Source organism: Mchenga conophoros, linkage group LG11 (assembly GCF_057382185.1).
Source record: "Mchenga conophoros isolate Kocher_MC1m ecotype Shallow Benthic linkage group LG11, M_conophoros_male_GT1.1, whole genome shotgun sequence".
NCBI classification, from domain to species: domain Eukaryota; kingdom Metazoa; phylum Chordata; class Actinopteri; order Cichliformes; family Cichlidae; genus Mchenga; species Mchenga conophoros.
In genome coordinates this window covers 31,298,265-31,326,160 of record NC_140536.1, presented here as the reverse complement: position 1 = coordinate 31,326,160, position 27,896 = coordinate 31,298,265, and the positions used below count along the sequence as shown (strand labels likewise).

General features: G+C 39.6%; 1 protein-coding gene across 2 annotated transcripts; it reads left to right on the top strand.

Annotated features, from left to right (window-relative positions):
- Positions 1–1,457: 1,457 nt before the first annotated feature.
- On the top strand, positions 1,458–27,896 carry tlr18 (toll-like receptor 18). 2 transcript variants are annotated; one of them, XM_085292487.1, is made up of 5 exons: positions 1,458–1,681; positions 8,556–8,634; positions 21,866–22,861; positions 23,894–25,076; positions 25,613–27,896. In XM_085292487.1, exons 2-5 carry the CDS (start codon positions 8,594–8,596, stop codon positions 26,057–26,059), a joined length of 2,667 nt encoding a protein of 888 aa, XP_085148613.1. In that variant the 5' UTR covers positions 1,458–1,681; positions 8,556–8,593; the 3' UTR covers positions 26,060–27,896. The 2 variants fall into 2 exon arrangements, with proteins under 2 accessions (XP_085148613.1, XP_085148612.1); XM_085292486.1 differs by lacking the exon at positions 8,556–8,634.

The window sequence follows — 27,896 nt, the reverse complement described above, 5'->3', positions numbered from 1 at the left end:
CCTCACTGTTCCTTCTTCACTGCCTGGATTCCTCCTTTAACTGACAGCGTGCTCAGTGAATACCTCAGGCAGCAGAAACCCAAGAAAGTGGAGGAAGGCAAGGAACCATCATGGAAGGACAGGCCCCTGCACGGTATGTACCACCGGCAGATAGAGGAGGTGGCTGATATCCAGAAATCCTACCAGTGGCTGGACAAAGCTGGACTGAAAGACAGCACAGAGGCACTAATCATGGCAGCACAAGAACAAGCTCTGAGTACAAGATCCATAGAGGCTGGGGTCTATCACACCAGGCAAGACCCCAGGTGCAGGCTGTGTAAAGATGCCCCAGAGACAATCCAGCACATAACAACAGGGTGCAAGATGCTAGCAGGCAGGGCATACGTGGAACACCATAACCAAGTGGCCAGCATGGTATTCAGAAACATCTGTGCCGAATATGGCCTGGAAGTGCCGAGGTCAAAATGGGAGGTGGGTGGTGGTGGAGAATGACCGAGCTAAGATCCTGTGGGACTTCCAGATACAGACGGACAAAATGGTGGTGGCTAACCAACCGGACATAGTGGTGGTAGACAAACATGAGAAGACAGATGTAGTGATCGATGTAGCGGTTCCGAATGACAGCAACATCAGGAAGAAGGAACACGAGAAGCTCGAGAAATACCAAGGGCTCAGAGGAGAGCTCGAAAAGATGTGGAGGGTGAAGGTGACGGTGGTCCCTATGGTAATCGGAGCACTAGGTGCGGTGACTTCCATTCTGGAACAAGGCTTTAACATGATGTGGAATAAGTGATGTGCTGTGAATACTTTCTGGACACGCTCTAATTTCCTATATTTCTCAGTTTGTTGATGTATTTAGAGACAAAACCTCACTCATAGTTTTATAGGGATGTAAACCCACAGAGGAAATGACATAATAACTAATAAAATATACAAATGAATAAGACAACCAAACTGTGAAAATGGCCCGAGGGCAGAGATGAACTGAAATTCCTCCACCCAACAGATTATCTTCATGGGCCTGTCTAATTACACAGGCAGTTTTTGGCAGAGGTGTTCACTGAAACTTGGAACAGCGTGGACATGCTTCTTCTTTTTTCAGCAGTTGTTATTTTTAACTTTTTTGTTTTTGCTATCAAAATAGTCTTAGCACATACTCAACCTTTATTTTTAAGTGGGTTTTATTGGGTTAGATTTAAAAAAAAAAAAAACAAAAAAAAAAAAACAATATCTCAAGGTTTTAACAAAATAAAATCAAATGTATGTGCATGACCAGAGTAATGGCTATGATGAAACTGATATTTCCCAACAGTTCTGGCTCTAATGTTTGTGTTACAGAATAGCAAACATGATTAAAAATATGTGGAGCCTCTGAGGCAAAAAAAAAAAACTACTTTCCACATTCCTGAGCGACACACACACACACACACACACACACACACACACACACACACACACACACACACGTGCTCATGCACAAAGACTGAAGAGTGAGTGAGAGAGAAAAAGAATCAGACAGAGAGGGAGGGCCAAAAACACATACAGACTAGCAGAGCTAACAGAGTGCCCATAAGCACAGATCCAGTGGTGAGTCACTTCTCACTAAGCACTGACAACAGAACAGGTTAGAATGTGTTATGAAAAGTCCAGCTAAGGAAGACCTGAGCCTGTCCAACATGAGGTGAGTGTAAACATATTGTTTTCATGTCTATTTCAAGCTTGTTTTGTCTCTTAACATTTAAAACAATCTACCTGGATCACTTGTAGTTCCAATCTTTCAGCACATTCTAAATGTTGAATAATAATTCTAATTGCTATATTTGAATTAGAATATATTAGAATGGTAGCATGGCTCAAGATCCTAAAGAGATGTAGTTTATTGTGGAGGCACATAAAATTCACTAGTTGATCTAAGGGGTGGAAAATGTTAACTTGATGGACTTCCTCTACTTGATAGTAATTCTAATTCAATACAGTGTTCCAGACCAGAGGTGGGACCAAGTCATTGTTTTGCAAGTCTCAAGTAAGTCTCAAGTCTTTATCCTCAAGTCTCAAGTCAAGTCTCAAGTAATGTCAGGCAAGTCAGAGTCGAGTCTCAAGTCACTGGTGTAAAAGTCCGAGTCAAGTCACAAGTCTGAAACTTTGAATTTCAAGTCCTTTCGAGTCTTAAAAAAAAAAAAAAACAACGAAAAAATAATGTTGCAGTTATGCTAAATGTAAATATTAGACCATGTAATTTTAAATCTGTGTTTTTCTCAACACATGACAAAAGTGAACTTAGAAAATATACACAAATTGTGAAATTGCACCTGTTTAAAATGCAGCTCAATTAAACCTAGCTCCAAGAATAATTTTCACCGACAGTTCTGAGATAAGCTGCATGTTATTCTTGGATGCGGTTGTAGGACCAGCTTTAAAATCGCATGACAAAAATATCATACACATTAAAAAAAACTGCATCACCAACGTAGCCTGGACAACATTTGCTAGTTAGATGAAGTCAGCTATCTCATCGTAGCATATTTATATGCATATTTATAATTATACGGTTCTTGGAGTGAGTGCATACACTCATGAAGTTTAGTAACTTCAGGTCACTGCAACAAGCCCAGGTAGTTTACCGACGGATGGGTACAGGACCTTGAAATGCACCGTGTAGAACGAAAGACCATCGTACGTATCATAAGTTCACCAGTCTCACAAATTGTCGTCATAAATACACATTCCTTAACCGTTTATTAATAGGACCTTTGAGCTCAACGGTAATTAATTAGTAGTGGAAATAATTTCTGGTACCCATCACAGAAATGTAGCAGTGACAATAATACTGTATGCTGTAATCGTACTGGGCAATTAGTGATACAAAAAACCTGTTTTATCCTGTGAATAAAAGTATATGTTTTTGTCAGTGTACCATAATAACAGAAGCGAAACGCAATATTGTGTCAGGACAATTCACTATTTATGCACAATAAATAAAGGAGCATAGCGCCACAATTTCTGTTCAGCGCCAGACTTGCTTGTAACCTATATCACCAATTATGTTATGAAAATGACGTATTAACTACTAAAAAACACTGACCTTCGTGTAAATGCTTGGAGCAGACTAACCTGTGAGCTGGAGTGTTCTGGGACGTTATATTTGATCTTAGAATGGCTGCAATCCAGTCGCGTCTTTGTTACTTTGGAAACACGGCTCGAACAATTTCTCTTCAACGACGTAATCCGATAACAACCGATCTCTTTACCCGTCGGCTTCCCGTGGCTGTCATGCGACCGGCTATTGCAGTTAATAACACAACAGCTTCTTGACATTTTTGTGTTTCTTTTTATCGCTGTGTGACTGATTTTAATTGAAAGCCTGCGTGCGCTAGTACCTCTTGCCACGAGTTCCCAGAATCCTTTGCGGTTCTACCCGTGAATGACGTCACATTTTCAATCTCTATATAATATGCATGTTAAATTTTATATTTGGGGTAAAATATCAAGTCTTTTCAAGTAAACCGGTTCAAGTCCAATTCAAGTCCCAAGTCATTGGTGTAAAAGTCCAAGTCAAGTCACAAGTCTTAGAACATTTTTTCAAGTCAAGTCTAAAGTCATAAAATTAATGACTCGAGTCTGACTCGAGTCCAAGTCATGTGACTCGAGTCCACACCTCTGTTCCAGACAAAATAGCGTCCCATACTTATCATTTAACAGTACACCAGTTAGACAGGAAGTGGGAAAAGTGGCAGGTTTCAATGCCCAGTAGTAACATTTTGTAGGTCGTTTGACATATTGACTCTATCTTGGCTTAAATATTTGAGCCCAGACACAGCTGTAGTTGTCCACTAGTTCAGGGATAGTTCAGTAGGTAGAGTAGTGGCCCCATGATCGGAAGGTCGGGGGTTCGACTCCACTGAACGGCTACCCTGAGGTACCCCTGAGCAAGGTACCGTCCCTACACACTGCTCCCCGGGCGCTGCATTGGTGGCTGCCCACTGCTTCACTGGGTGAATGGGTTAAATGCAGAGGAACTATTTCCCCATGGGGACTAACACGCACACTTTTTACTTTACTACAAAAAATAAATAAATAAATCAAACAAAAATAACTAACTAACAAAAACAATCTCTTCCAGTGGTCATGCAGTAGCTTCCCTGGATAAATGGGGGTTAAAGAGGAAATGAAACTCAAACTGACATAGATGTAACACTGTCTGTGAATTTTTTAAACACGTTTAAACAAGTTTTTAAACATGTTTAGTGCCATCTTCTGTCAGTATGTTTATGTTTGCTAGCTAGTGACAGAATGGATAACTCTGAGGAAAATCAGGACACTAAAACCAAAAACCAGTCTAAAGGGATCACTTTTGGGCTGCCCCTGGCTGCAACAATAAGTTTTATGTCAAGCAATAATTGGCTCTAATGTTTGATGGCTAGCTGCATTCAAACAGGAAAATCCATGTGTTTGCTGTAATGTTCATTGTTTTAAACCACATTATGAATAAGATAAGTGTGGAAGAGCCTGTTTAAGTCATGTGACAGGTTGTTCACCCAGACCGACATGCTGGAGTTGGAAACTGAGTTTTCTTTCCTTTTTAAAGGTTGCATTGCTTAAGGTTTCCTTAGTATAGGAAAGCAGGAAGGTGTGCATTTTTCACTTCCTCTATTGTTTTTATGTACAGCCTCACACAGCTGGTAGCATGGCTAAAGTTATTCACTGAGCATAGAAAAACACTGAAAATCCCTCTTTCCAATACCTCAGCTGTGTTAGAAAGGAATGAAAAGGGTATTTCAGTGCTATGAAAGGTGTATAAGCTCTTGTGTTAGGAAGGAAGTGATATAACACAGAGCATCTTGTTTTGTAACAAATAGGATATTTAAATCACAAAATAGCATTAAAATATGACTTTCTTGGGTGGAACAATTGTTCATCACAATGAAAATTAAGTTTTTGAGACATCTGGAGTATGTTGGCCTGGAGGCATTCACTATTTCAGCTTTCACTACACAGGCTACAGGTAAGATGGCTTGGAGTATCTCTGCTTATATCCGTTTTTCATCTTTTAATGAGTTGTGTTGATAATTATAAAAAGATAAAGATTTCAGGTTTACTGTATGCTTAGAGACACTCCTAAGGCAAGCAGCCTCCTTAATTGCTGGCACCTGTGAAGCCCCTGTGGTAAATAAGCTAACATTGGGGAGATTTGAACAGCTGCTGGTGTCTATGTTGCCTGCCTGATGGTGTATGTAAAGTCTTCTCTAAAGATCTGAGCGGCTTAGTCATTTTGAGATTACAGGTTTTAAGGTATATTTAGAGAAAGTAGAAGGAGTGTCCAGGATGTGGTGATTATTCAGGGATTTGTTTGTATACTGAACTCACTGGATGTCTCCTGCTGCTCTGCCCTCTTAAATGTTTTTCAAACAGTTTTACTTTTCCCTGTGTGATTTATTTTAGTTCTTTAATGCTTCAACTTATGTTGAACCTTCGGTTATTATTTAACTGTAATGCTGAATGCTCAGAAGCCAACCCAGTTAATCTTCTTATCTTTTAACTGAGAAGATGTCCAGAGAAGCTCATCCTGAGCAGATATAATAGTTGATGCAGTAGTGGACCTGTGCCCACTGATACTGCAGCAGCTTAGAGACGATGAATGCAGTACATGTGAGTGCTGCAGCTCTGCCCTACTGCAGCTGCCTCCCTTTTCCCACTGTATCTAATTAGTTTTTCATTGTAATCAGATTTTATCTCTATGGGGGAAAGTAAAATTATCACATAGCTACTATTTTATCTTTATAATTAATGTCAATTTTCATGGCAATATCTAAAATGTTATTGCCTATTTTATGACTTATATAAAGATATGATCAAGATGTTTGACAAGAACACAATTATCATGTTTCTCAACAGGGAACATTTACTACAAAGCAGCCTTCTGTGCTTGTGTGTTGTTGTCACACACATACATATACACACATTTATGGCTTTAGAAAGCAACAATGGAGGCTGCTCAATGAACTAAAGTGAACCCCTGAATCCCCAGAGTGCTGGATCACTCTAGGGCTACTTCAGTTAAAAGGAAGCTTCTTTAGTAAATAATAAGATTTTCATCAGTCCTTTGCTAGTTAGTGACATTACTTTGATATTTTTTTCATATGTTTCATGTCATATTCAGTGCCTGGTTTTAGTCAGTCACTGAATATGACCATTCATTGATTACTCATTCTCTGGCAGCATTAATAGGACACAAAACAAGGGCTTATAGGTGGAGTCAAGTGCCACTGAGACAGCACACATTTCTCTTTGCTGAGTAGTTTTTCCTTTTGGGTTTTGCAATAAGACAGAATTCATTTTAAATCCCTCTTGCTCTTTGTTTGTAAACTCCTCCTTAAAATGCCTGAAACCAAAGCACTTAAACAAAACACAAATCTACCCACACTATCCTGTTTAATAGAGCTTTTACGTGGTGGATGCTTTGATTTGTTGGGTGTGACTAATAACATCTGCAATTGTTATGTTCCACTTGAATGTAGTATTTTACCACAACATTGAGCGAGCATGTGCAACTGGAGAGCACTAGCAGTGAAACACGGAAGCAGAATTTAAAGTTCGTATTGTTTTCTTTAATGCTTTCCTGACCAGAGTATTGATTTGAACAGAGCAGACTGTAATGATTTAGTAATTATTCAAGACTCTCCAGAATACTTTTGTTCTGTTTTGCTCTAACGCCCCAATATAGTATCACACTCTTTCTTTTCTTTACTTGTCGTGTGGTAATAGAAAGAATTTGTCTCATCAAGCACAGGTGTTACTTCTATCAAATTGTGACTATCAAATATTTAACATTTACTAGAATGCTTTTTCTGTTCTTCTAAATCTAAATGTCTGTTGTAACAAAGCTGTATTAAGTTTGAATAATTGTTGTTATTACTTTTCTTTTCCTAGTTTGAGGGATGCTGATGGGAATATACAAAGGCTTTGTGATTTAACTTGACATTTCCCTTCAGAAAGAGTCATTCCTGCCATTTTTATACCCAGTCATCTGTTAATGGATTGGATGTTTTTCACTGTTTGTATAATTTGTGATTTAGTTCTTCAGCTCACCCTTCTTTGGCATTTCTCCCTCTAGAAGTGTCTAGTTAGTAAGCTGTTTTTGCTGGTATTTGTTCAAGTTTTCCTATCTGTCTCCCTTATGGTAGAAGGCTTTTATTGGAAATTCTTACAGGAAAGTCGTGATTCTTGAAAACAACTTTCACAGTAAGCGGTTTCTTTAAAAAAGTAACTGTCAGAGTCAAAGCGAGAAGACGATAAGCAAGTGCTTTTGATGATAGTTTAGATAACAGCAACTTAATTTCATTTACTGTATTTATCTTACTGCTCTTTGTCTATACAGCAACAGTGCTGGTAAAGAACATTTGATATATGATAGAAAAACAACCTGTGCGCATAAACATGTGTAGCATCTGTCCCTGCGGAGGATGAACATGATAACTTAAACAGAATCATCAACCAAGTGCAGCTGTGTTTGTGCATAGCATGTAAACAGCCTCATTAAACCAGAGTAAAGAACACTCATTAGTGAAAAAAGTCTGCTGCCAGATACATTTGTCATATCAGGGCAGTGGGCCCAGCACTGCCAACACATGTCAATGAAAGAACTGTTTGCCACCAACTATTGACTGCTGGGTAAATATCAGATGCAGTAATAGATCTTTACACTTACTGGATGACGCTTTCCATGCATATCAGAGAGATATCGCGACTTAATGAATGATAGAACTGTTTGCTGTGTCTTTCACAACCTGGTTACTAATTTAGTGCATAGCTACCCTTGTCAAAAACTTACATTGTATTGTAGAAATTATATATTACCAGGAGAAGACTGACTTGTTGATATTCATATATATATACATATATATACATATACATATATATATATATATATATATATATATATATATATATATATATATATACATATACATATATATACATATATATATATATATATATATGTATATGTGTATATATATATATATATATGTATATATATATGTATATATATGTATATGTATATATATATATATATATATATATATATATATATATATATATATATATATACATATATATATATACATATACATACATATATATATATACATATACATACATATATATATATGTATATGTATATATATGTATATATATATGTATATATATATATACATATATATACATATACATATATATTAGGGGTGCAACGATACACAAAATTCACAGTTCGGTTCGGTTCGATACTTTTGTGTCACGGTTCGATATTTTTTCGATACAAAAAAATGTTCATGCATTTTTAATTTGTCATTTATTAAAATTAGAAATATATATTTTAACTCAAAAGTACAGTTTTTAAATTTAACCCTAACCCTTGTGCGTGTTTTTTATTTTGACAGCGAATGCGCACCTCTGGACCACTTATGTGCAGCCCTGGTTATATAGCTCATCATATTGCAGCCACAGAAATTCTTTTGTCCATATAAACGATAAAGCTGCACTTTCTTTTTGCCTTATAGTGGAGTAACCAGTGGAGTGGGTGCTATCTGCCCAGAATATGTCACCATGGTTGATTTGTCATAACTTCTCCGTTTTGTGGTAAGCTTTTCTTTGGCTGTCACTTCTTCACCCCGACCTGTCTTATTTGGCTCAGCAGAACTGAAATGCTTTTACACATGCACTCACATAAGCTCAGCGATTCTCTGCGCGATCAACCTCTCACATGTTTAAGCTTGCTGCGGGAGATTTCACTTGTCATGTTTGCATAGTAAGCTAACGATTAATAAGACGATGTCAGAGGAATTGGTGCGCAAATTATCATCACTCACAGATCAGTGCTGTCGCTCTCTATACACAGTTCGCATGATTGCAAAGTGAAAGCAAAAAAACAAGCGCGAATTCAAACGCGACTTCAATATGTCACATATTGACAGTGGCTCACCGATGCCAATGACATAATTACCCAGCTACATTTCTGAAAGAATGCAAAAGCATTGACATATATTTTTCCTACAATAGCCCGACGGGCAGGGAAGAGAGATTTTGGTAGCCCGACTGAAAAAATCGCTAGCTCCGGGACGTCGGGCTAGCGATATTGCGAGCCCTGTATCTGATTGAGGAATCACTCATCTTTGGAAAAGAGAGTTTATTACAGAGAAATGGCTCTTTCCAAAATAAAAGCTATACTATCCGCTTCTTCTGGGCTATATTCTCAGCAGCATATTAAACATATAAGGAGAATCATGTGCTAACAGCTGTCTAAATGACTCGGCTAAAGTTAGTAGCATGCTTGCTTTTTTTTGTCTGCTTCCACTTGTCTTTGCACTAGGATGATGTCGGCGTAAATGTGCAGTCATATTCGTTGTGTTCCCACTAGTGCTTTCAGGTTAATCTCGTTGAAATGACCTTAACGCCACAACACGGCAAATCTCCGTTAACGAGCTACCGCCGATCGCTCCGTGCATGGGGCTAGACGGCCAACACGTTAACGAGCTAACTGCGCTAACACACTAGTTCACACCAATGTAATTGAGCATTGCATGGCACATTCAACATACTGTTTTACTTTAGTCCATGACTCGCTTACCTTCAGGGTCATACGTCACATGAAAACCAAAATAATTCCAAACGCCAGATCTGAATGAGGTTCAATTTGCCTGTTGCAAGGAGAGCTTAACTTCTGTCTCGCTAGCTTGCCCTGCGCTCTTCCTTCTGACGATGCTGTCTGTGTTGAGCGCTCAGTGGATCTGCGCTCGACAGTGCAGCCTAGGCGGAGTAGTCGAACACAGATTCACTGAGCGCTCAACACAGACAGCATCGTCAGAAGGAAAATTGATAAAATAAATTACAAATGTTGTATTGTTCGATACATATGCGTACCGAACCGAAAGCACTGTATCGAACGGTTCAATATCGATACGAATATCGTTGCACCCCTAATATATATATATATATATATATATATATATATATATATATATATATATATATATATATATATATATATATATATATATATCTGATCTGCTTCTCAACCTTAATAATCAGAAATTTATTTACCCCACTGAAGCAACCATCTGATGTGAGGCCCTCTATATCATCAATCAAGTCCTAAATAGAGTTGTTTGGCGTGTTGTGAGCACATCTTTGTGTATTTTCTGTTGGTTTTATTCTTCCAGGAGTTTTATACTAACCTCATTTCTCCTTTCAATTACTGTACTGTTACGTTCTGGTCCCGGCAAGTAAATAAACGTAACAAATAGTTTGCCCCACTCACTTCCCACCCACACAAAAACCCCAACAACGACACCTTTTTTAAGTATTTAAGCAGCCATTTATTTTCCTCAGCAGTGAGCAATGCCAAAACAATAAACAAAACTCCCTATGAAACAATCCCTAGTCTTCCCTACACCAAAATAAAAAGCCAAAACAAAAGACAAGTCACTTACCTATCTATCTAACGAAAAACAGGAGAAAACTTGTTCAACAAAAGAAAACGGCTTCTCACGCCTACTAGGCTGCGACAGTGAAAGTTATACAACAAATGAACAAAAAAAGTGACCGCCACTGGTTAACTTATTTACAATTATTTACATGGCAAGGCTAGAGGTACACGTGAATACTCCAGCCTGCACTACAATAATCACACACACAACTCCGTGATCGAGTCAACGGGGTTCCCAAAAAAAAACACTGCCAGGTGTCTGTCATCCGGACGTTAAGTACTGGAGGTGGTCCATCAATTATCCAATCCGAGGATAGGTAAAGACTCCACCCGGATACTTAGCAGCCACGCCTAGGTGTCCACCTTCTAGGAGAGGGAAAAAAAAAAGAAAAGGGAAAATACCACCAAACACATCACTGGGTCATAACAGTTTCCCCCACCCAAAAAAAATCAAACATCCAACCCCACACAAAGATGTTTGATTTAAGCCCTAGAGAGGGCATCAGCCATAACGTTCTCTAAGCCCTTTTTATATCGGATCTCAATGTTGAAGTCCTGAAGGAGTAGGGACCAACGCATAAGGCGCTGGTTACTGTTTTGCATCCGAGATAGAAACTGGAGAGGGTTATGGTCAGAGAACACAATGGTTGGAACAGGACTAGATCCCAGGTACACTTCAAAGTGCTGCAAGGCCAATAGCAAGGCTAAGGCTTCCTTTTCAATCGTGCTGTAATGCAGTTGGTGTTTTAGAAATTTTCTAGAAAAGAAGCAGACTGGGTGGTCAATGCCATTGTCATCCTCCTGCACGAGCACTGCACCTGCCCCCAAAACACTGGCGTCCACCTCAAGCTTGAACGGATGTGTAAAATCAGGGGCGGCCAACACCGGAGCACTACAAAGGAGAGCTTTAGCAGCTTCGAAAGCGAACTGACATTTCTCTGTCCACACAAATGGCGATTTTGGACTGGCAAGACTAGTTAACGGGGCTACTACCTCAGAGAAGTTTTTGCAGAACCCACGGTAATAACCTACCATGCCCAAAAAACGCCGCAGCTCCCGGCGAGTCTGTGGAACTGGAAAGTCTACTATTGCCTGCACTTTCACAGCAACAGGGAGGACTCTACCTTGTCCTACTTGTTTCCCTAGATAAGTTACAACCGCCTTTCCAAATTCACACTTAGCCAGATTCAGTGTCAGAGAGGCATCATGCAACCGGTCAAATATTTCCCTGAGAATCTTGAGGTGTTCAGTCCAGGTGGAGGAATAGGCCACTATATCATCCAGATACACTTCGCAATTTACGACTCCCTGTAACACAGTGTTCATCAGTCGTTGAAATGTGGCGGGGGCATTTCTCAACCCGAACGGCATGACGGTATATTGCAAAAAATGATCGGGTGTAACAAAGGCACTGATTTCTGATGCGCGTTGAGTTAAGGGGACCTGCCAGTACCCTTTTAAGAGGTCAAGTTTGGTTACAAAGTTTGCCGAACCCACACGATCGACCAGATCATCCATACGTGGGAGAGGAAACGAATCGGGTTTCGTAACAGCATTTACTTTTCGGAAATCATTACAGAAACGGGGAGTTTGATCGGATTTTGGAACGAGAAGTGATGGTGAGCTCCAAGAGCTATTACTGGGGAAAACAAAACCGTGGTCAAGAAGATACTGGACTTCTTGCTGCATAATGGCCCGCTTAGTGGGATTTACCCGGTATGCATGCTGCTTTATGGGCTTATGGTCACCCACATCAATATCATGACTTAATACATGCGTTTGAGTGGGGATGTCACCGAAAAGAGCAGAGTAGTTTGTAATGAGCTCACGGACATCAGACTTAGCGGGATCAGACAGGGGCGCCAGATAGGCATCCAAGTCAGCCAAGATTTCAGAGTTCCCAAGACGCGCACCCGAAACAGAGGTGTGCCTGTCATCCAACCCGTCATCGCCGGGACTATACAAGGGTGGAGAAACGGATACCGACACAATAGGTGACACAACAGGTGCCAAACTAGAGCGGTCACGATCAATGTATTCCTTTAGCATGTTGATGTGACAGACGCGACTTTTCCTCTTACGATCAGGGGTTAACACCACATAGTCCGTCTCACTTAGTTTGCACTCAATGACATACGGACCGGAAAACTTTGCTTGCAGGGAAGAACCAACAACCGGCAAGAAAGCCAACACACGGTCACCTGGCTGGAACATCCGTACTACAGACTTCTTATCAAAATGTGTTTTCATTCTAACCTGAGCCTTTGCCAGCATGTCACGAGCCAAAGCACAGGCATTATGTAGCCTCTCCTTAAACAAACTAACATAGTCCAGAATATTTTCTTTCGGCCGATGACTATCTGAGAGAAATTTCTCTTTCAGGAGACGTAACGGACCGCGCACCGTGTGGCCAAAAACCAAATCAGCTGGACTGAACCCCAAAGACTCCTGACATGTCTCCCTGACGGCAAACAACAGTAGTGGCACCCCCTCATCCCACTCACGGCCAGACTCCGTGCAAAATTTGCGAAGCATGTTTTTTAGGGTTTGATGGAACCTTTCTAATGCACCCTGACTCTCCGGGTGGTATGCGCTTGAAGTGTGATGAGTGACTCCGAGCTCTGTCATGACCTGGGCAAAGATTTTAGACATAAAGTTTGTGCCCTGATCAGTTTGGATGCGTTTAGGCAACCCGAAGGTGGAAAAAAACTTAACTAATGCTTTCACAATCCCACGGGTTTTTAATGAGCGTAGTGGAATGGCCTCCGGATAACGAGTGGTAATACACATCATGGTAAGTAGGTATTGATTTCCGGACTGTGTTTTAGGAAGAGGACCCACACAGTCAACAATGACATGTTCAAAAGGTTCCCCAACAACCGGGATGGGTTGTAGCGGAGCAGCGGGAATCGCCTGATTTGGTTTGCCGGCAAGCTGACACGTGTGACACGAGCGGCAGAATCTTACCACATCAGATTTGAGACCAGGCCAAAAGAAATAACGGAGGACACGGTTATATGTTTTTGTGATTCCCAAATGACCGGACATAATGTGGTCATGTGCCAAGCTTAGGACTTGGGGACGAAGCGACTGCGGAACAACAATCTGCTGCACTCCCTCATGGGTGCAGCCAGAACTGGGAGTCCAGTAGCGCATCAGCACCCCATCCTCAATAAGGTAGGACGCAGATCTCCCACTCTTAGGCTCGGTCACATACGCCCAACAAGATGACAAGCTCTCATCATTTTTTTGAATTTCTATAAGCTTGTCTTTATCTACTGACAGAGTCATAGTCTCCTCATCCGGCTGAAGTGATACAGAGACAGGGGTACCTTCACAGGCGGGTTGCAAGCTCAGTGTGTCTGAAGCGCTTAAGAAAAAGTCGCTAAGACCCACCACGTCACCCTGTTTGCGTGCCTGCGCACGTGTCACAGCACACACGGGAAACAAAGGAACAGCATTTGATGTAGCACAAGCGAAACCACTATTATCTGTAAGTGGTATATCAACTACTTCTGGCGACGGAAAAACTGTGCCGCCAGCTAGATCGTTTCCCAAAATGATGTCAATCCCTGCCACCGGTAACTGGGGTCGCACCCCAAGCTTAACCTCACCAGACAAAAACTGAGACGAAAGCTGCACCAAATGTAAAGGAACCCGTATTACACACATCCTAACTCCCCAGGCTAACACATCAGCCCCACAATAGGATTGAGCTGAAAACGGTAAAACCCCCTCACGAATAAGCGACTGTTTCGCACCAGTGTCTCGCAAAATACTGACAGGAGCCCGCCGATCTTCCCCTATCAAGGAAACAAAACCGTGTGACACAAATGGCTTAAACTCCTCATCTACCTTATCATTTTCGAGTACCATCACCTCCCCCAAAGGAGGAGGGTTTATCTGTAGAAGGTTTATTGGGGAAGGAGATGCACCCTTCCTGGTCATTTCTTTTCTTTTCAGAGCAGGGCAAACCGCAATAAGGTGTCCCTGCTCATGGCAAAAAAAACACACGCGGTTCTCAACGGATGAGGGGATGGCACGGCGGGTGCCCCTTGGAGACCATCGGGGCGGGCCACCGGAAGACGAAAAACTGTGAGCAGGAGCCGAAAACATCACTTTATGTGTCAACACAAACTCATCAGCCCGTATAGCAGCAGCGGCGAGAGTCGTAACCTTCTGTTCGTTTAAGTAGGTTACCACAGTGTCTGGTAGTTGATTTTTAAACTCTTCTAACGTCACCAACTCACGCAGGTCTTCCAAGGTTTTTACTTCTGTAGCATGACACCACTTATCAAACAAAGTTTTCTTTTCTCTGGCAAACTCCACATAGGTCTGGTTGGCGGATTTTTTCCCATCCCTAAATCTCTGCCTGTAAGCCTCTGGCACAAGCTCGTACGCGCGTAGGACAGCAGCCTTCACCGTATCATAGTCAAAACTGTCCTCCAGAGAAAGAGCGGTGCATACCTCTTGAGCTTTCCCCACCAATCTACATTGGAGTAAAAGAGACCACACATCCTTTGGCCAGTGCAGCGCACCTGCGATACGTTCAAACACTGTGAAATACGAATCCACCTCAGTTTCCCGAAACGCCGGCACCATTTTGATGTGTTTACTCACATCAAAGCCACCACCTGGCATCGGGGCCGGTGGCTGCGGAGATGGCGACTGCGGGGATGATGACCCCGGGGAGGGTACCTGCGGGGATGATGACTCCGGGGAGGGTACCTGCGGGGATGGTGACTGCGGGGCTAACCGAGGTACAGGAGGGCTGGCAGACACAGAGGCTCCCCTCTCTACCTCCAGAGCCCTGATCCTCAAGTGCATAGCGTCCACCTCCAACTGCTGTTTCTTTAGCTCCACCTCCTTAATGCGCAGCGTTAACTGCAGCTCCTCCACAGAAGAGCTAGGCGGAACAGGGAGATTTTTCAGTGGGGCAGAAACACCAGCAACAGCCCCCAGCTCAACCCCCCCTGCAGGACCCGGCTCACCAAACAACCCCCTGTCCGTTAACTGGACACACAGGAGCTCCCTAAGCTCTTTCTTCTTCGCAGTCAACGGCACAGTCACATCAAAGAATTCAGCAACAAGCAAGAGGTCAGCCTTCTTACACCTGTCCAACTTCTCCGCAGACGGGCTCAGAGTGAAGTCCTCCAACTTAAACTCCATCCTAACACACACACACCCCCCCACACAAGAAAAAACCGCCAACCAAGAAAACAAGCCAAAAAAGAACACAAAAGAGACGAGCCCCCAATATGTTACGTTCTGGTCCCGGCAAGTAAATAAACGTAACAAATAGTTTGCCCCACTCACTTCCCACCCACACAAAAACCCCAACAACGACACCTTTTTTAAGTATTTAAGCAGCCATTTATTTTCCTCAGCAGTGAGCAATGCCAAAACAATAAACAAAACTCCCTATGAAACAATCCCTAGTCTTCCCTACACCAAAATAAAAAGCCAAAACAAAAGACAAGTCACTTACCTATCTATCTAACGAAAAACAGGAGAAAACTTGTTCAACAAAAGAAAACGGCTTCTCACGCCTACTAGGCTGCGACAGTGAAAGTTATACAACAAATGAACAAAAAAAGTGACCGCCACTGGTTAACTTATTTACAATTATTTACATGGCAAGGCTAGAGGTACACGTGAATACTCCAGCCTGCACTACAATAATCACACACACAACTCCGTGATCGAGTCAACGGGGTTCCCAAAAAAAAACACTGCCAGGTGTCTGTCATCCGGACGTTAAGTACTGGAGGTGGTCCATCAATTATCCAATCCGAGGATAGGTAAAGACTCCACCCGGATACTTAGCAGCCACGCCTAGGTGTCCACCTTCTAGGAGAGGGAAAAAAAAAAGAAAAGGGAAAATACCACCAAACACATCACTGGGTCATAACAGTACACAATTGGATCCTAGTCTTTAAAGTATTTCCAAAAGATCTTTTAAAAAGTAGACCATTCAAATTTTGCTCTTCTTGTAACAACAAATGGAAACCTTGTCCTTGTTATGCTCTTATCTGTTGTTACCTGTTTTAGATACCGGATGAGCCAGTGCAGCTACATGGTGTCCTCTATCAGCAATTATGGAGCAAAAGCAAAGAAAAAAAAAGAAAAAAGCATTCACTCATCTTATTTCTTATTTGGTTATCCATGATAATTTGAGCACTTCCACTTGGTCATAGTTAGAATGCAAACAGTGTCATAGTTGTAAAATTTAAACGTGACACAAACGGTGATAACAAATTATCTTTCTTTTTTTTTCTCACATGCTTGGGGAGATTCCAGCTTGTCTTATATGAATTTGGCAGTGAGCCAGCCTGGGGAGAATAATTAACTCTGAAAAGATTTTGTATAGTATACTGTGTACACAAAAGAGATTATGTGTAGGTGTTTTGACTGCACTACGTACAACTCTATTTTGACACACCACATGACTTTGTTAAACAAATGAAAATAATACTAAAAATTTGAACAGAGAAGTCTGCAGCTTTGCCAACATGTTTGTGCAGATTCCTTTAACCGATAAGACTGTACACCGCAGAACAGAAAACATTTCTCTTGTGGGAATTGTACATTCATGAGAACCACAAAAAATTCAGCAAGAGGTCACAGAGAACAAAAGTACGGTTCATAAGAGGAGTTAAACACAGAAGCTCATAACCTGCTGGTTAATATAAAATCTGATAGACATAACTTAAAAGCTCTCAGTGTTTGCAGGAATGTGGCAATTTGGCTTACCTCTGTTGGAAACATTAATGAGGAATTTGCCTGAGGTAAAAGGTTTTAGTTTTCTGTGGTGGCCCTGAGAGATCAAATGCAGTGGAACTTGAGGAAACACTAACAAAAAGAAAAATGCTGCAAAGGCACACAAAATGTAATAGATGTTGAATAAAAAGCAAAGGAAGCTGAATAAAACACAACAGCAGTAGAAAAAAAATAAAACTTTACAAAGCAGAAGTGTTCTGTAGGAGACAGCAGAATAGCTACGGAAGTGACAGAAACCAAAAGAAAATGCTTAAAGAAGCAGTGAATTTATCAGGTTTGTGAGGGAGAAAATGATGCAAAGCAATGTGTGAAGATCACAGTACAACAGGTCACACAGATCAAAAAGTCTTGACCTTTAAGTTTTTCTAATTAAAAAAAAAACTTGATTAAACCATCCTATTGACTGCAAAATGACCTGTTGTTGTTTAGATTTATGCCTAACAACCACAAGATAAAGCTATCTGAGACTACACTGTGGGAGTTGCTGACTACTCTAATGTTTTTGCAAACTTATCCCCTTTTACAACTGGTGCACTGATCTGTATCCGGATGAGTAATCTGAGGAAGGGCAATTCTTAACCTAATGCTTGGCACACAGTCACACCAGCCAGATTATATTTGGTAACAATCAGACTTAAATTGCTGCTATGTGTAAATGAAATTTTTGCCACCAACAAAACATCAGTCCCACAACTTGAAAGGTCAACTTACAATAAGCAATAGAAATGATTCATCAGATCTACTCATGACTTCTGCTGCTGTGTTCTATATCTGCATCTAGGCAATCAATATAAAGTATGGCCAGTGTAACTAAACTAAACTAAATTGCATGTACAGTCAAAATTTGTTTTTGCTCCATTATATACAAGAGCAGCTGGTGAATGACATGAGTTTATGTTTTGTCTGGATTAGCATTGTTTTCACATTTTAGCATTACTATTCACCACTTATGTATCACAGAGGCAGGCCTACAAACCAAAATATAAATGTAAAGAGAAAAAGCAAGAGGAATGCAGATAGGTGCTTCTGAACCCTGATGGAGTTATCACAAGACAACACATGGGATCAAAGAAAGATCTTGCATGGTCCGTGTGGTGTGGCGTGGTCTGCGGTGCCGTGCAGGGTTAAACAGTTACCTATTAATAGTCCTGCAACAGGCAGGTCTTTCATGTTCACATACCATGAATGGGTATTCATTAACCATGTCCACTTAAAGTAAAAATTGTATTTCACAATTTAACACTATTAAGATCAAAATTGAAATGAAAATGTTAACACTATCAATATTTTTTAGTGATATCTGGCAAATGATCTGAAAGACTTGGTGCCAACTTGGGGTTAAACTTGAACTTGGCACTAAAATGACCAAAATAAATGGAAAATGAAAACATTGTCTCGTGGCTTGAAATATAATTGCATTTCAAATCATTTAAGACAAAATTAGCATTGTTATAATTAGAGATGGCACGATACCACTTTTTTATGTCCGATACCGATACCGATATCATAAATTTGGATATCTGCCGATACCGATATGAATCCGATATAGTGTTTTTTAATCAACAAAACTGTTTTTTTTTAAATATCTTGCTGCATTTTGTATATGTTCATACTCAAGTTTAAAACAACAACTACACTAAAGCTATTCTGTTATACCTATATGCAAAAAAAATTTCATAGTTCAGCAATACTGATCAATCTAATAAACTTAAACCTACACCATCCTCCCTATTCTGGTATTTTAAAGAGTACTTAGCATAAATATTAAGCAACCTAACTAATAGGGTTCCAACTCCCAGCAACAACAAAAATAAATAAATAAAAAATAGGGAACCACCCCTCACACTCCACCTCATGATGCTTAATCGACGTAATCAACCTTAATTTGATGCAGTGTGAAAAAATAAATGCACAGAAATCAATTATTTTTCAAGAAATATTAAATAGATTCAACATCTTTCTTCAACAAAATTGCAGACTGCACAGATGGTACCTTCCCAAAGGAAAAAGTACTATAGCTTACTAGGGTATATATATTAGACTTAATAGTCACTATATACAATAATGGACTTCTATACATTTTACATCAGATTAAAACTTTGGGTGTAAGATTCGGATAAATATTAAATAATTAAAAGCTAGACATTTTAAATGAGAATAAGAAAGAAAAGTATGTCTTTGTGCCCCCTTTTCCCTGTTAATGCCCTATCGGCCCCCCTGGCTAAACTTTGCTAGATCCGCCCCTGCACAGTTACCAGCGTCAGCTACATAGAAAAAGATCCTCCAGTAGAAAGTAATATTAAATACATTCTAACAACAGCTGATCAAGCTTAAACGTGCTGCTGTTGTTCAGCCGCTGGTTTCCTCTGTCTGGTGCAAAGTGGGCCAAAAGCAAACAAGAGACACGGACTCACGACAGAAAAGCCGATCAGCTGATCGTTAAGCAGTTTCATGATTGAAGTAGCAGCCGGAGAGCGAGAGGCAGTCGTTTGTTAAGCTTAACGCAGCAATGCTTTACAAACATTCAGAGATGGACTTACACACTTGCTTTACTTCTCTCGGGATAACTTTGTCGGAGATGAAATGCCGGGTTGCTAGCAAAACTCCACATGCTATCTAGACCACCGACAGGTCCCGCATGCCACAGCCGCTCTATCACGTGATGCATACTGCTCCAACGTGCTAACGTTCTGAGGTGAGTTAGGCGTGTTGCAAGTTTTGTGAGGTGCTTTCCTGATATTTAATGGATCGGATTGCATTTTTTATTTTTCTCCGATATCCGATCCAGTAATTTAGGTCAGTATCGGACCGATACCGATACGTAATATCGGATCGGTCCATCTCTAGTTATAATATTAGTATAATATTGATAATGCAAAGTACCACAGCTGCTTTACATGGAAAACATTACTTTACAACAGTGCCTTTATGTGACGTGTCTTACTAAGTAAATGTTATTGATGTTTTTCTAATCTACTGTCAATTTCCAGGAACAGCTGTCCACTGAGGCCCAAGTCATATAGCTAAACAGTATTACTGTTGTGTTACTTCCCATACAATGTTTAACTGACAAATAAGGAAGAAGATTGCCAAAGTAACAAACACAGATATTGATTCAAAGAACTCATCTGTCATGTGACACTTTTTCCCCTAGAACAATACGTTAATTCACTCATTCACATGAATAATTAGAAATGATGAGTAACTGACTCAAATGTCAGTGGAATGTTATGAGAAATTACATTTCCCCAATGAATATATTTGTGGATAAATTATATATTTGTATTTTTTATCTATTTATGTATTTTTTATTTATGTTTCTGAATTATAATTCAGAAATTAACACATCAGTTTATCATGTACCATCAATCTGTTAGATGTAGCTGAGTCAATGAATTAAACAAAAATTATGTTTGACAGGATGATGATATATATATTTTTTTCCTATCCAGACTGTCACAAATGAACAGACAGTGCTCTAATACAGTATAATGACCTACAATTATCTAAAATAAACAGGGCAACAATGTTTTTCTACTCTAGCCATATCCATGCAGAATTGTTTATTCGACTCACATCAATTCTGGAATAGATAAAACAACATTGTTTTATGAGCGTTATAAAGCTTTCACGTAAGGGCACAAACAATGTGTAACCTTGAGCTACTACTATAAAAGGGGAGGAGAATTTGAAAGTGTCTGCATTACCAGCCCTTAGCAGAAAGGTAGACTTCACAGGGTAAGTGCTGTGTAATGACAAAGTTGCCGTTGTTGATGTTTACTGAGGGACCAGTGGAAATGTATATTGTAAATGGATGAAACTAATGTCTTTTTAAATGCAGGTTTGCTGCCTGAGTGCATTCAATAAATGCGGTGATGTGTGCGGTTTCTAGGTCAACTTAACCTGAAAAGAAGCTAGAAATCAGTGACTACCAGACACACTTATAACCCAACAGGAAATTATGAAATTAAATATATCAGAAAAAAGTGTTGCATTCATGCATCTTACAGGAATTAAACATTGGTTTTGTTTACTGTTTTGTAGAAGTGGTGTACTGTTACGTGTCACAATTTTGCCCAACATTGATAATGCAATTTCAAAAGTACACATTTTTCTCTGATTTATATACTTGCATGTGTGTGTGTAAATGTTTAGACGTCTTTGTGAGGACAGAAAAATTGGCATGCCACTGTACTTGTCGGGACCAACAGTCACTTATGGGGAGAAACGGTTGTCCCCACGAGTTTGACGGCATTTTTGTTATGCTTACTACTCAATCACATCTAAAATTTTTGGATTCAGTTTACTTGGATTTTTTATGCCCTCAATTCAGTTAAGTGAACACAAGGAAAATTGCAAAGAGATCTGAAGCCATGAAATAGATTTTTTTTTAAAGTACAGAAGAAGTCTAAGAAATACAGGAAAGGGGATTGAGGGAAAGCAGGGAGCCTAAAAGAGCACTCAAACACAGAATAAAATCTGAATGAGCATTAATGTTAATGTTTAATGAAATGTTAATCAAACTATTACGTGTATCTGGCATTTACTGTCTACGAAAATCAATAAAATGTTTTGATAATCTTGCCTGATCTTGTTCATTTCCAGGTCTAAAACAATGATTTGGAAGTTGATCCATTTCAGTGGTGTCTTTCTTGGAGCTCTCACACTCCCAACTCCATCTTCACTCCCCACTACCAACACTGAGGAAAGACCCTGTCAGATCTACAACTCTGACCGATCTGCAGATTGTCTGGGAAGACAGCTTGACAGTATCCCATGGAGACAATTTCCACCCACACTTGAAGAAATAGACCTCTCCTATAATAAACTTCAAGCTGTTTATGCTGATGACCTTTTCCACCTCCCTAAGCTTCGTATCCTCAAGCTTCAGTACAATAACATTTCATACATTGACAATGATGCCTTCAGAAACAACACACTCTTGGAGTATCTTGACATCTTCAATAACTCCCTGCAGGAAATTCCTGCCAGAGCTCTGACACCTCTCGTTAATCTAAAAGAGCTCTACATGTCTAATAACCTTTATATAAATGCAACTTTGGCTGACTGCTTCTCCAAACTTTCCAGACTCCAGGTTCTCTCCATGGGTGGCCCTTTGGTGATGGGCCTAAAAAAAAAAGATTTCCAACCCCTGAAGAACCTTAAGCTCCAAGGATTTGCTATTAAATGTTCCTCCCACCTCCATTACTATGAGCCTGGAAGTTTAGAAGTCATTCAGACAAGTCAGATGGGCTTTGACATGGCTATAGACCAACACCCAAATGCTCTTGTTCATATGCTACAGGACCTAGCTAACAAAACATTCACAGTCATTCAATTTCGTAACCTCTTTGAATTCACATACTACATGGGACAGGAGGACATTTTTCAGGGTTTAAAACACATTAAAGCCAAGCAACTCATCTTTCACAGAGGAAAATTCAATGAGAACCTTATAAGGATGGCTTTAATCAATTTACAAGCAACCAGCATCAAACGATTAAGACTTCAGTACATTGACTTTGCCCGTTCGCCAACATTTGTTGATAGTGGTGCAAGTTCCAGCATCACAGATCTTGTACTGGATAAACTGGATCTTTGGTGAGTATTTTGGTGTCCTACAAGATTGCTCTAACAGTAGTTTACACATCTCACTGATCTAAACTGCACTACTGAATAATTCTGTACAATAATAACTATAGTTCTACAACTGTTAACAACTGTTTATAACTTGTATAGTTCATATTTCTGTATAGTTTCATATTTATATCCTGTTCGTAGCCTGTACATAGCTTGTACACTCACTAATCAGAATCAGAATCAGAAACTTTATTGTCATTGTCATGAGAACAACGAAATTAAGAATGGTCCCCGATCATTGCATCATCCCTAGCAATATCAAAATATAAATAAAACAATAAAATTCAATAAATAAAATAGATAGAATACTTAAAATACTAATAAGATATAACAGTAAAACATTCACATACATTCCCACACACATGCTTCAGACCGTGCATAGATTAACACAAGAGTGGCGTGATGGACATTTTTTTGTAGTATTCAGATGTGTTATTGCAGTTGGATAACAGCTGTGTTTGAGTCTACAGCCTGTACATACTTATAGTTATAGCATATTCATAACATACCTTCATACCGTGTACATTGCAACATACCCATAATAGACCCATTTTTGTAATATATGTATTTTATTACTAAGCACTTTCTGGATGAATGCAAACTGCATTTCGTTGCCTTGTACGTGTGACATGTGCAATGACAATAAAGTTGAATTCTATTCTAATGGACCGTAAAATGTGATTTTGTGATTTTCATCTTGTAAATTATGGTTATACTTAAACAAGCAATTTTAGTCACAAGGTTGTGCAGCGCAACATAGGGCATGACTATAAAGGAACATACCAGGGCTTTAAATTAATGATCCAAAAACAGCAGCTGCACTAAATACGGTAGAGCTGCACAAGAAGATGATGCTATGAAATAGTGGGTTTGACAAGTATTTTGTTATAGTTATAATTCAATACCTTGTTACAAAGTGAAATTACATGAATGTGAAGCTCACTACTAAGGTCATATAAAAATACGCAAACTAAATATCTCTGTTTCTTGTAGGTACATCAGCAATCCTGATGTGCTACGATTTGATTGGCGTTTCACCTGGTTCAAGAAAGTTAAGCAACTGTCTATTCAACATGTGTATTTCAACTCTGCACCCTGTGATTCATGGGTTGAGATGAACGGTGTGGAATTACTAGATGTCTCCAATAATCGACTAAAAAATGAGTTTGTATTCAACCAGCGATGCGATTACAAGAACACCATGCCGAATCTTCATACATTCAACACAAGCAACAATGAGTTGACCAGCTTAAAAGACTTATCATCCCTCACAAAAGAATTCCAGGAGCTAAAGGTTTTGGATTTCAGCTACAACAAATTAGGATCTGCTAAAGATAGCCAAAATTGTGTCTGGAAACAAAATATCACCAAGTTTATTGCTCACCATAATAACTTTGTAGGTGAAGCTCTCAGTTGTCTACCAACCACAGTACAGTACTTGGATCTGTCCTACTGTGATCTGGACCAGCTGGACATGAACTACTTTGAGAAAACCACCAATCTCAAAACCCTTCTACTGAGTGGGAATAAAATTAAATTCATCCCATCTAAATGGGAAAGTGCATCACTGCAATCGCTAGCTTTGGATGGGAATTCATTTGGCCTAATTAGCAAAAAATCCTTTGAAGATATGCCTCAGTTGTCTCAACTTCAGGCAGGGAACAATCCTTATCATTGCACATGTGAGCTTCATGCTTTCATCCAGGACACAATTTCAAAAGGAAAGGTAAACCTCACAAACTGGCCTGAGAACTACAAGTGTTACCACCCAGAGGCTTTGCTCAACACAGTCATAGCCAAATACTTTCCGGGTCATGTAGCATGTGACATCAGACTGGTTATCATTATCTGTGTTGCAACCACCACAGCAGTGATCTTAATACTTATGCTGATTTGCTATATTTTTGACCTCCCATGGTACACTAAAGCAACATACCAGATCATCAGGGCTAAATACAGAGCTCACAAGGAGAAAGCAGCTGGTGATCTGGAAACTTTTACCTACCATGCCTTCATATCCTACAGTCACTCAGATGCTGACTGGGTGAGGCACCAGCTCTTACCCTGTTTGGAGAACAACACGAACCCCTATCGTCTATGCATTCATGAGAGGGACTTCATGCCTGGAAAGTGGATCATTGATAACATCATTGAGAATATTGAAAGCAGTCGTAAGGTACTAAAATGTATTATGTAGTAAAAGCACCCCACTATACACCAGCACATTAAAAGTTACAGTAAATTAAAGTCTTGCAAAATGAGAAACAACACACAGCAAAACCTAATTATTTTGGACATTTTTTTTTTAGGAGCTACAGTTTTAGTCAGTTGATCTATAGCAACGTCACTCAGTGGAAGTGTGTGTCATTTTCACATAATTTTGTTCATTCAAAGGCAAAACAAAATAGCTTATAGTCACCTGGTTCAGTAGATGCCACTTCTTCTTGGCACTTCTCATTTTTTAAACTACATTGCAATTATAAATGATGAAAACATCATCTCAAAACTTGCCTGACAATTTGTTGACTGTTGGAATACCGAGTCTTAAAAGTCTAAAAAAGTAAGTAATGGTGATATGAGTTATGCTAAATGGTTGATGAATATAGTTGCCCTGTTATTCAGCATCTCATCGTTGTTGTTTGGAAATTGGTAGGAAAGCATAAGGTAGAGACCCTATAATAATTTCCTTTCTGTTGTTTTCTTTATTCCTAGGTAATGTTTATTCTCTCACGGCACTTCGTTAACAGTGAGTGGTGCAACTATGAGCTGTACTTTGCTCAGCAGAGAGCAATGGGAAAAACCTTCAGTGATGTCATCTTAGTGGTTAAGGAGCCTATTGATCCAAACTCCTTACCCAGCAAGTATTGCAAGCTCAAGAAGATGCTGAGTACAAAGACATACCTGGAGTGGCCCCAGCAGGTTAACCAGCAGGCATTTTTCTGGGCACAGCTGAGGAGTGTCCTGGGAAAGCCAACAACCCAAGAGCGGGCAAACAGTGTTAAGAGAAGAACCCTATCTGCGGGAAGAATATCTGTGATTGGTCCCCCTATTGAGGAAAGGGTGCCAGAAGAAGATAAGATGACTGTGGAAAAAGAAGCAGAACCCACAAACGAAGCAAATGAAGAGCCATTAAATCAGATACCACTGGTGGCATTTTAGCCATTAAATTAAAAAGAACTATTAAACAAATGCCTTTCTCAGTATTTTCTCAGTAAAGACCTCCCCTCAAGTAACCTTTTTGTTTAGGCTATGCCAACAAGGGAGCAAAATACAGCATCTCATTGTGATAACAAAGAAAAACAAACAACCCCTGCCCAACAATCTGTCTGCCCAAGGCAGTCTGTCATGTCATCCCTGACAGCTGAGCTGATGGCCTCTGCTTCACTTTCCCTCAGTGTCTCAGGCCAGGTGCCCTGCTGACAGGCGCTGAAAGGCCGGCTCACATGAGATCTCCCATGTTGCACTCTGGATAACAAGCAAGGTCCCAGCAAACCATGGTGACAGGTGCCACACTGTGAAAGGACTGTGCACTGTTACATTCTTGGCCCTCAGAGGTATGAGATCATGAATGTTCAAACTCAGATCAAGCCGAGTCAAATGAAACCATATAGTAACAATACAAGCGATATCAAGTTGTAGAGCAAAAGCTTAGAAACTGGAGAATGGTAATGCTCCATCAATCAGTGTTTGTATCAGCACTAATCATTTTGAAGTTTTCGGTGCAATATTCAATGTGTTTCAAGCTGAATACTATTCCTATTTTAGTGAATACTGCACACAGGTAGTCACCAATTTAAGTTACTGCCAAATGTCAGTCTGAACTTGTGTGCTTGCTGTTTGTTTATTCCTAAAGCCATCCCTCATGAGTTACTATTAGCTTTGCTGTTGGCATACATTGCAAAAGCACACTCACAGAGATTGCTCACTTGACACATGTCATACTTTCACTGGGTCCTCTATGAATCACTGTTTCATATAATAGTTAATGTTTATCAAATATTTGTTCAGTTTTCAGTGTTATCATTGTCACCAGGTATAATATAACTAAGGGAATTAGAATGAGTTATACAGACAGATAGCAGATACATGTCCAGTGCCTGAATGAAGTTAGATTTAGTTGTCTTTACACATGCTTTAAATAAAATAAAAGCTGTTGTATGATTAAGAAAAATGGTTTTGCCAGTTGATAAATGTGAATGTACGTTTGTTACATATTGTTTGTGATGGAAGGTTTTTGTTCTAAATATTGAGTCATTATGTCTACCTTACTACTATTTTTAATCATTTGGATTCAGTAATGTAATACTTTGATAAAAAAAAAAAAAGCAGCGTTATTTCTTTTTGCTGTGCTCTGACTTGATTCATGTTGGGCCATTTTAAATTTAACTTTTTTAAAACTGTTTTTTTTAATTAATTTAACTTTTATTTAAAAAATGACTTAACTGATATGGGTTTTGCTATTAATGGTAAGTGTGCAGCCTTGCTTACTTACATATGTGGGCAATAACAAAGTTTGAAAATGGCCAGTAGATGACACCCTTGAACTTAGGCAGAAATGTGACACCACACAGCTAAGGTGTGATGTGCACCCATTTACCAGTTTTTGGTAGTAAGGGGAGTAAGCTCATATATTTTACTTCCCTCTGCATATGTGTATAAGTAATGTTAACATGCAGTCTATAGACTTCAAGTGTTTTTGTATTAAACCGCAAATGAAGGACATGTTTGTTTTTCATGAAGAGTCATATTATACATTCTCTAAAATAATGCAGTGCCTTATTTTATTGTCTTGTATAATGCTGGTCATTCATAATTCATACTGTGCAGATGTTGAAATGAATGAATAAAAACATATTTAGTTTCATTTGGCAAAAGAGTGATCACCATAGGCACATTGTTTAGAACAGCTTTTATGAGTAATCGACAATGGATGGTTTTATTCCCCCACACGAAACACAGAGTGTTTAATCTCCAAGTATGTTCCCCACACCAAAAA

Coding starts and splice junctions, on each gene's coding strand:
- tlr18 (XM_085292486.1), top strand. CDS start 1,638: ATGAAAAGTCCAGCTAAGGAAGACCTGAGCCTGTCCAACATGAG. Junction 1,682..21,865: donor CTGAGCCTGTCCAACATGAG/GTGAGTGTAAAC, acceptor GTTCATTTCCAG/GTCTAAAACAATGATTTGGA. Junction 25,077..25,612: donor ATATTGAAAGCAGTCGTAAG/GTACTAAAATGT, acceptor CTTTATTCCTAG/GTAATGTTTATTCTCTCACG.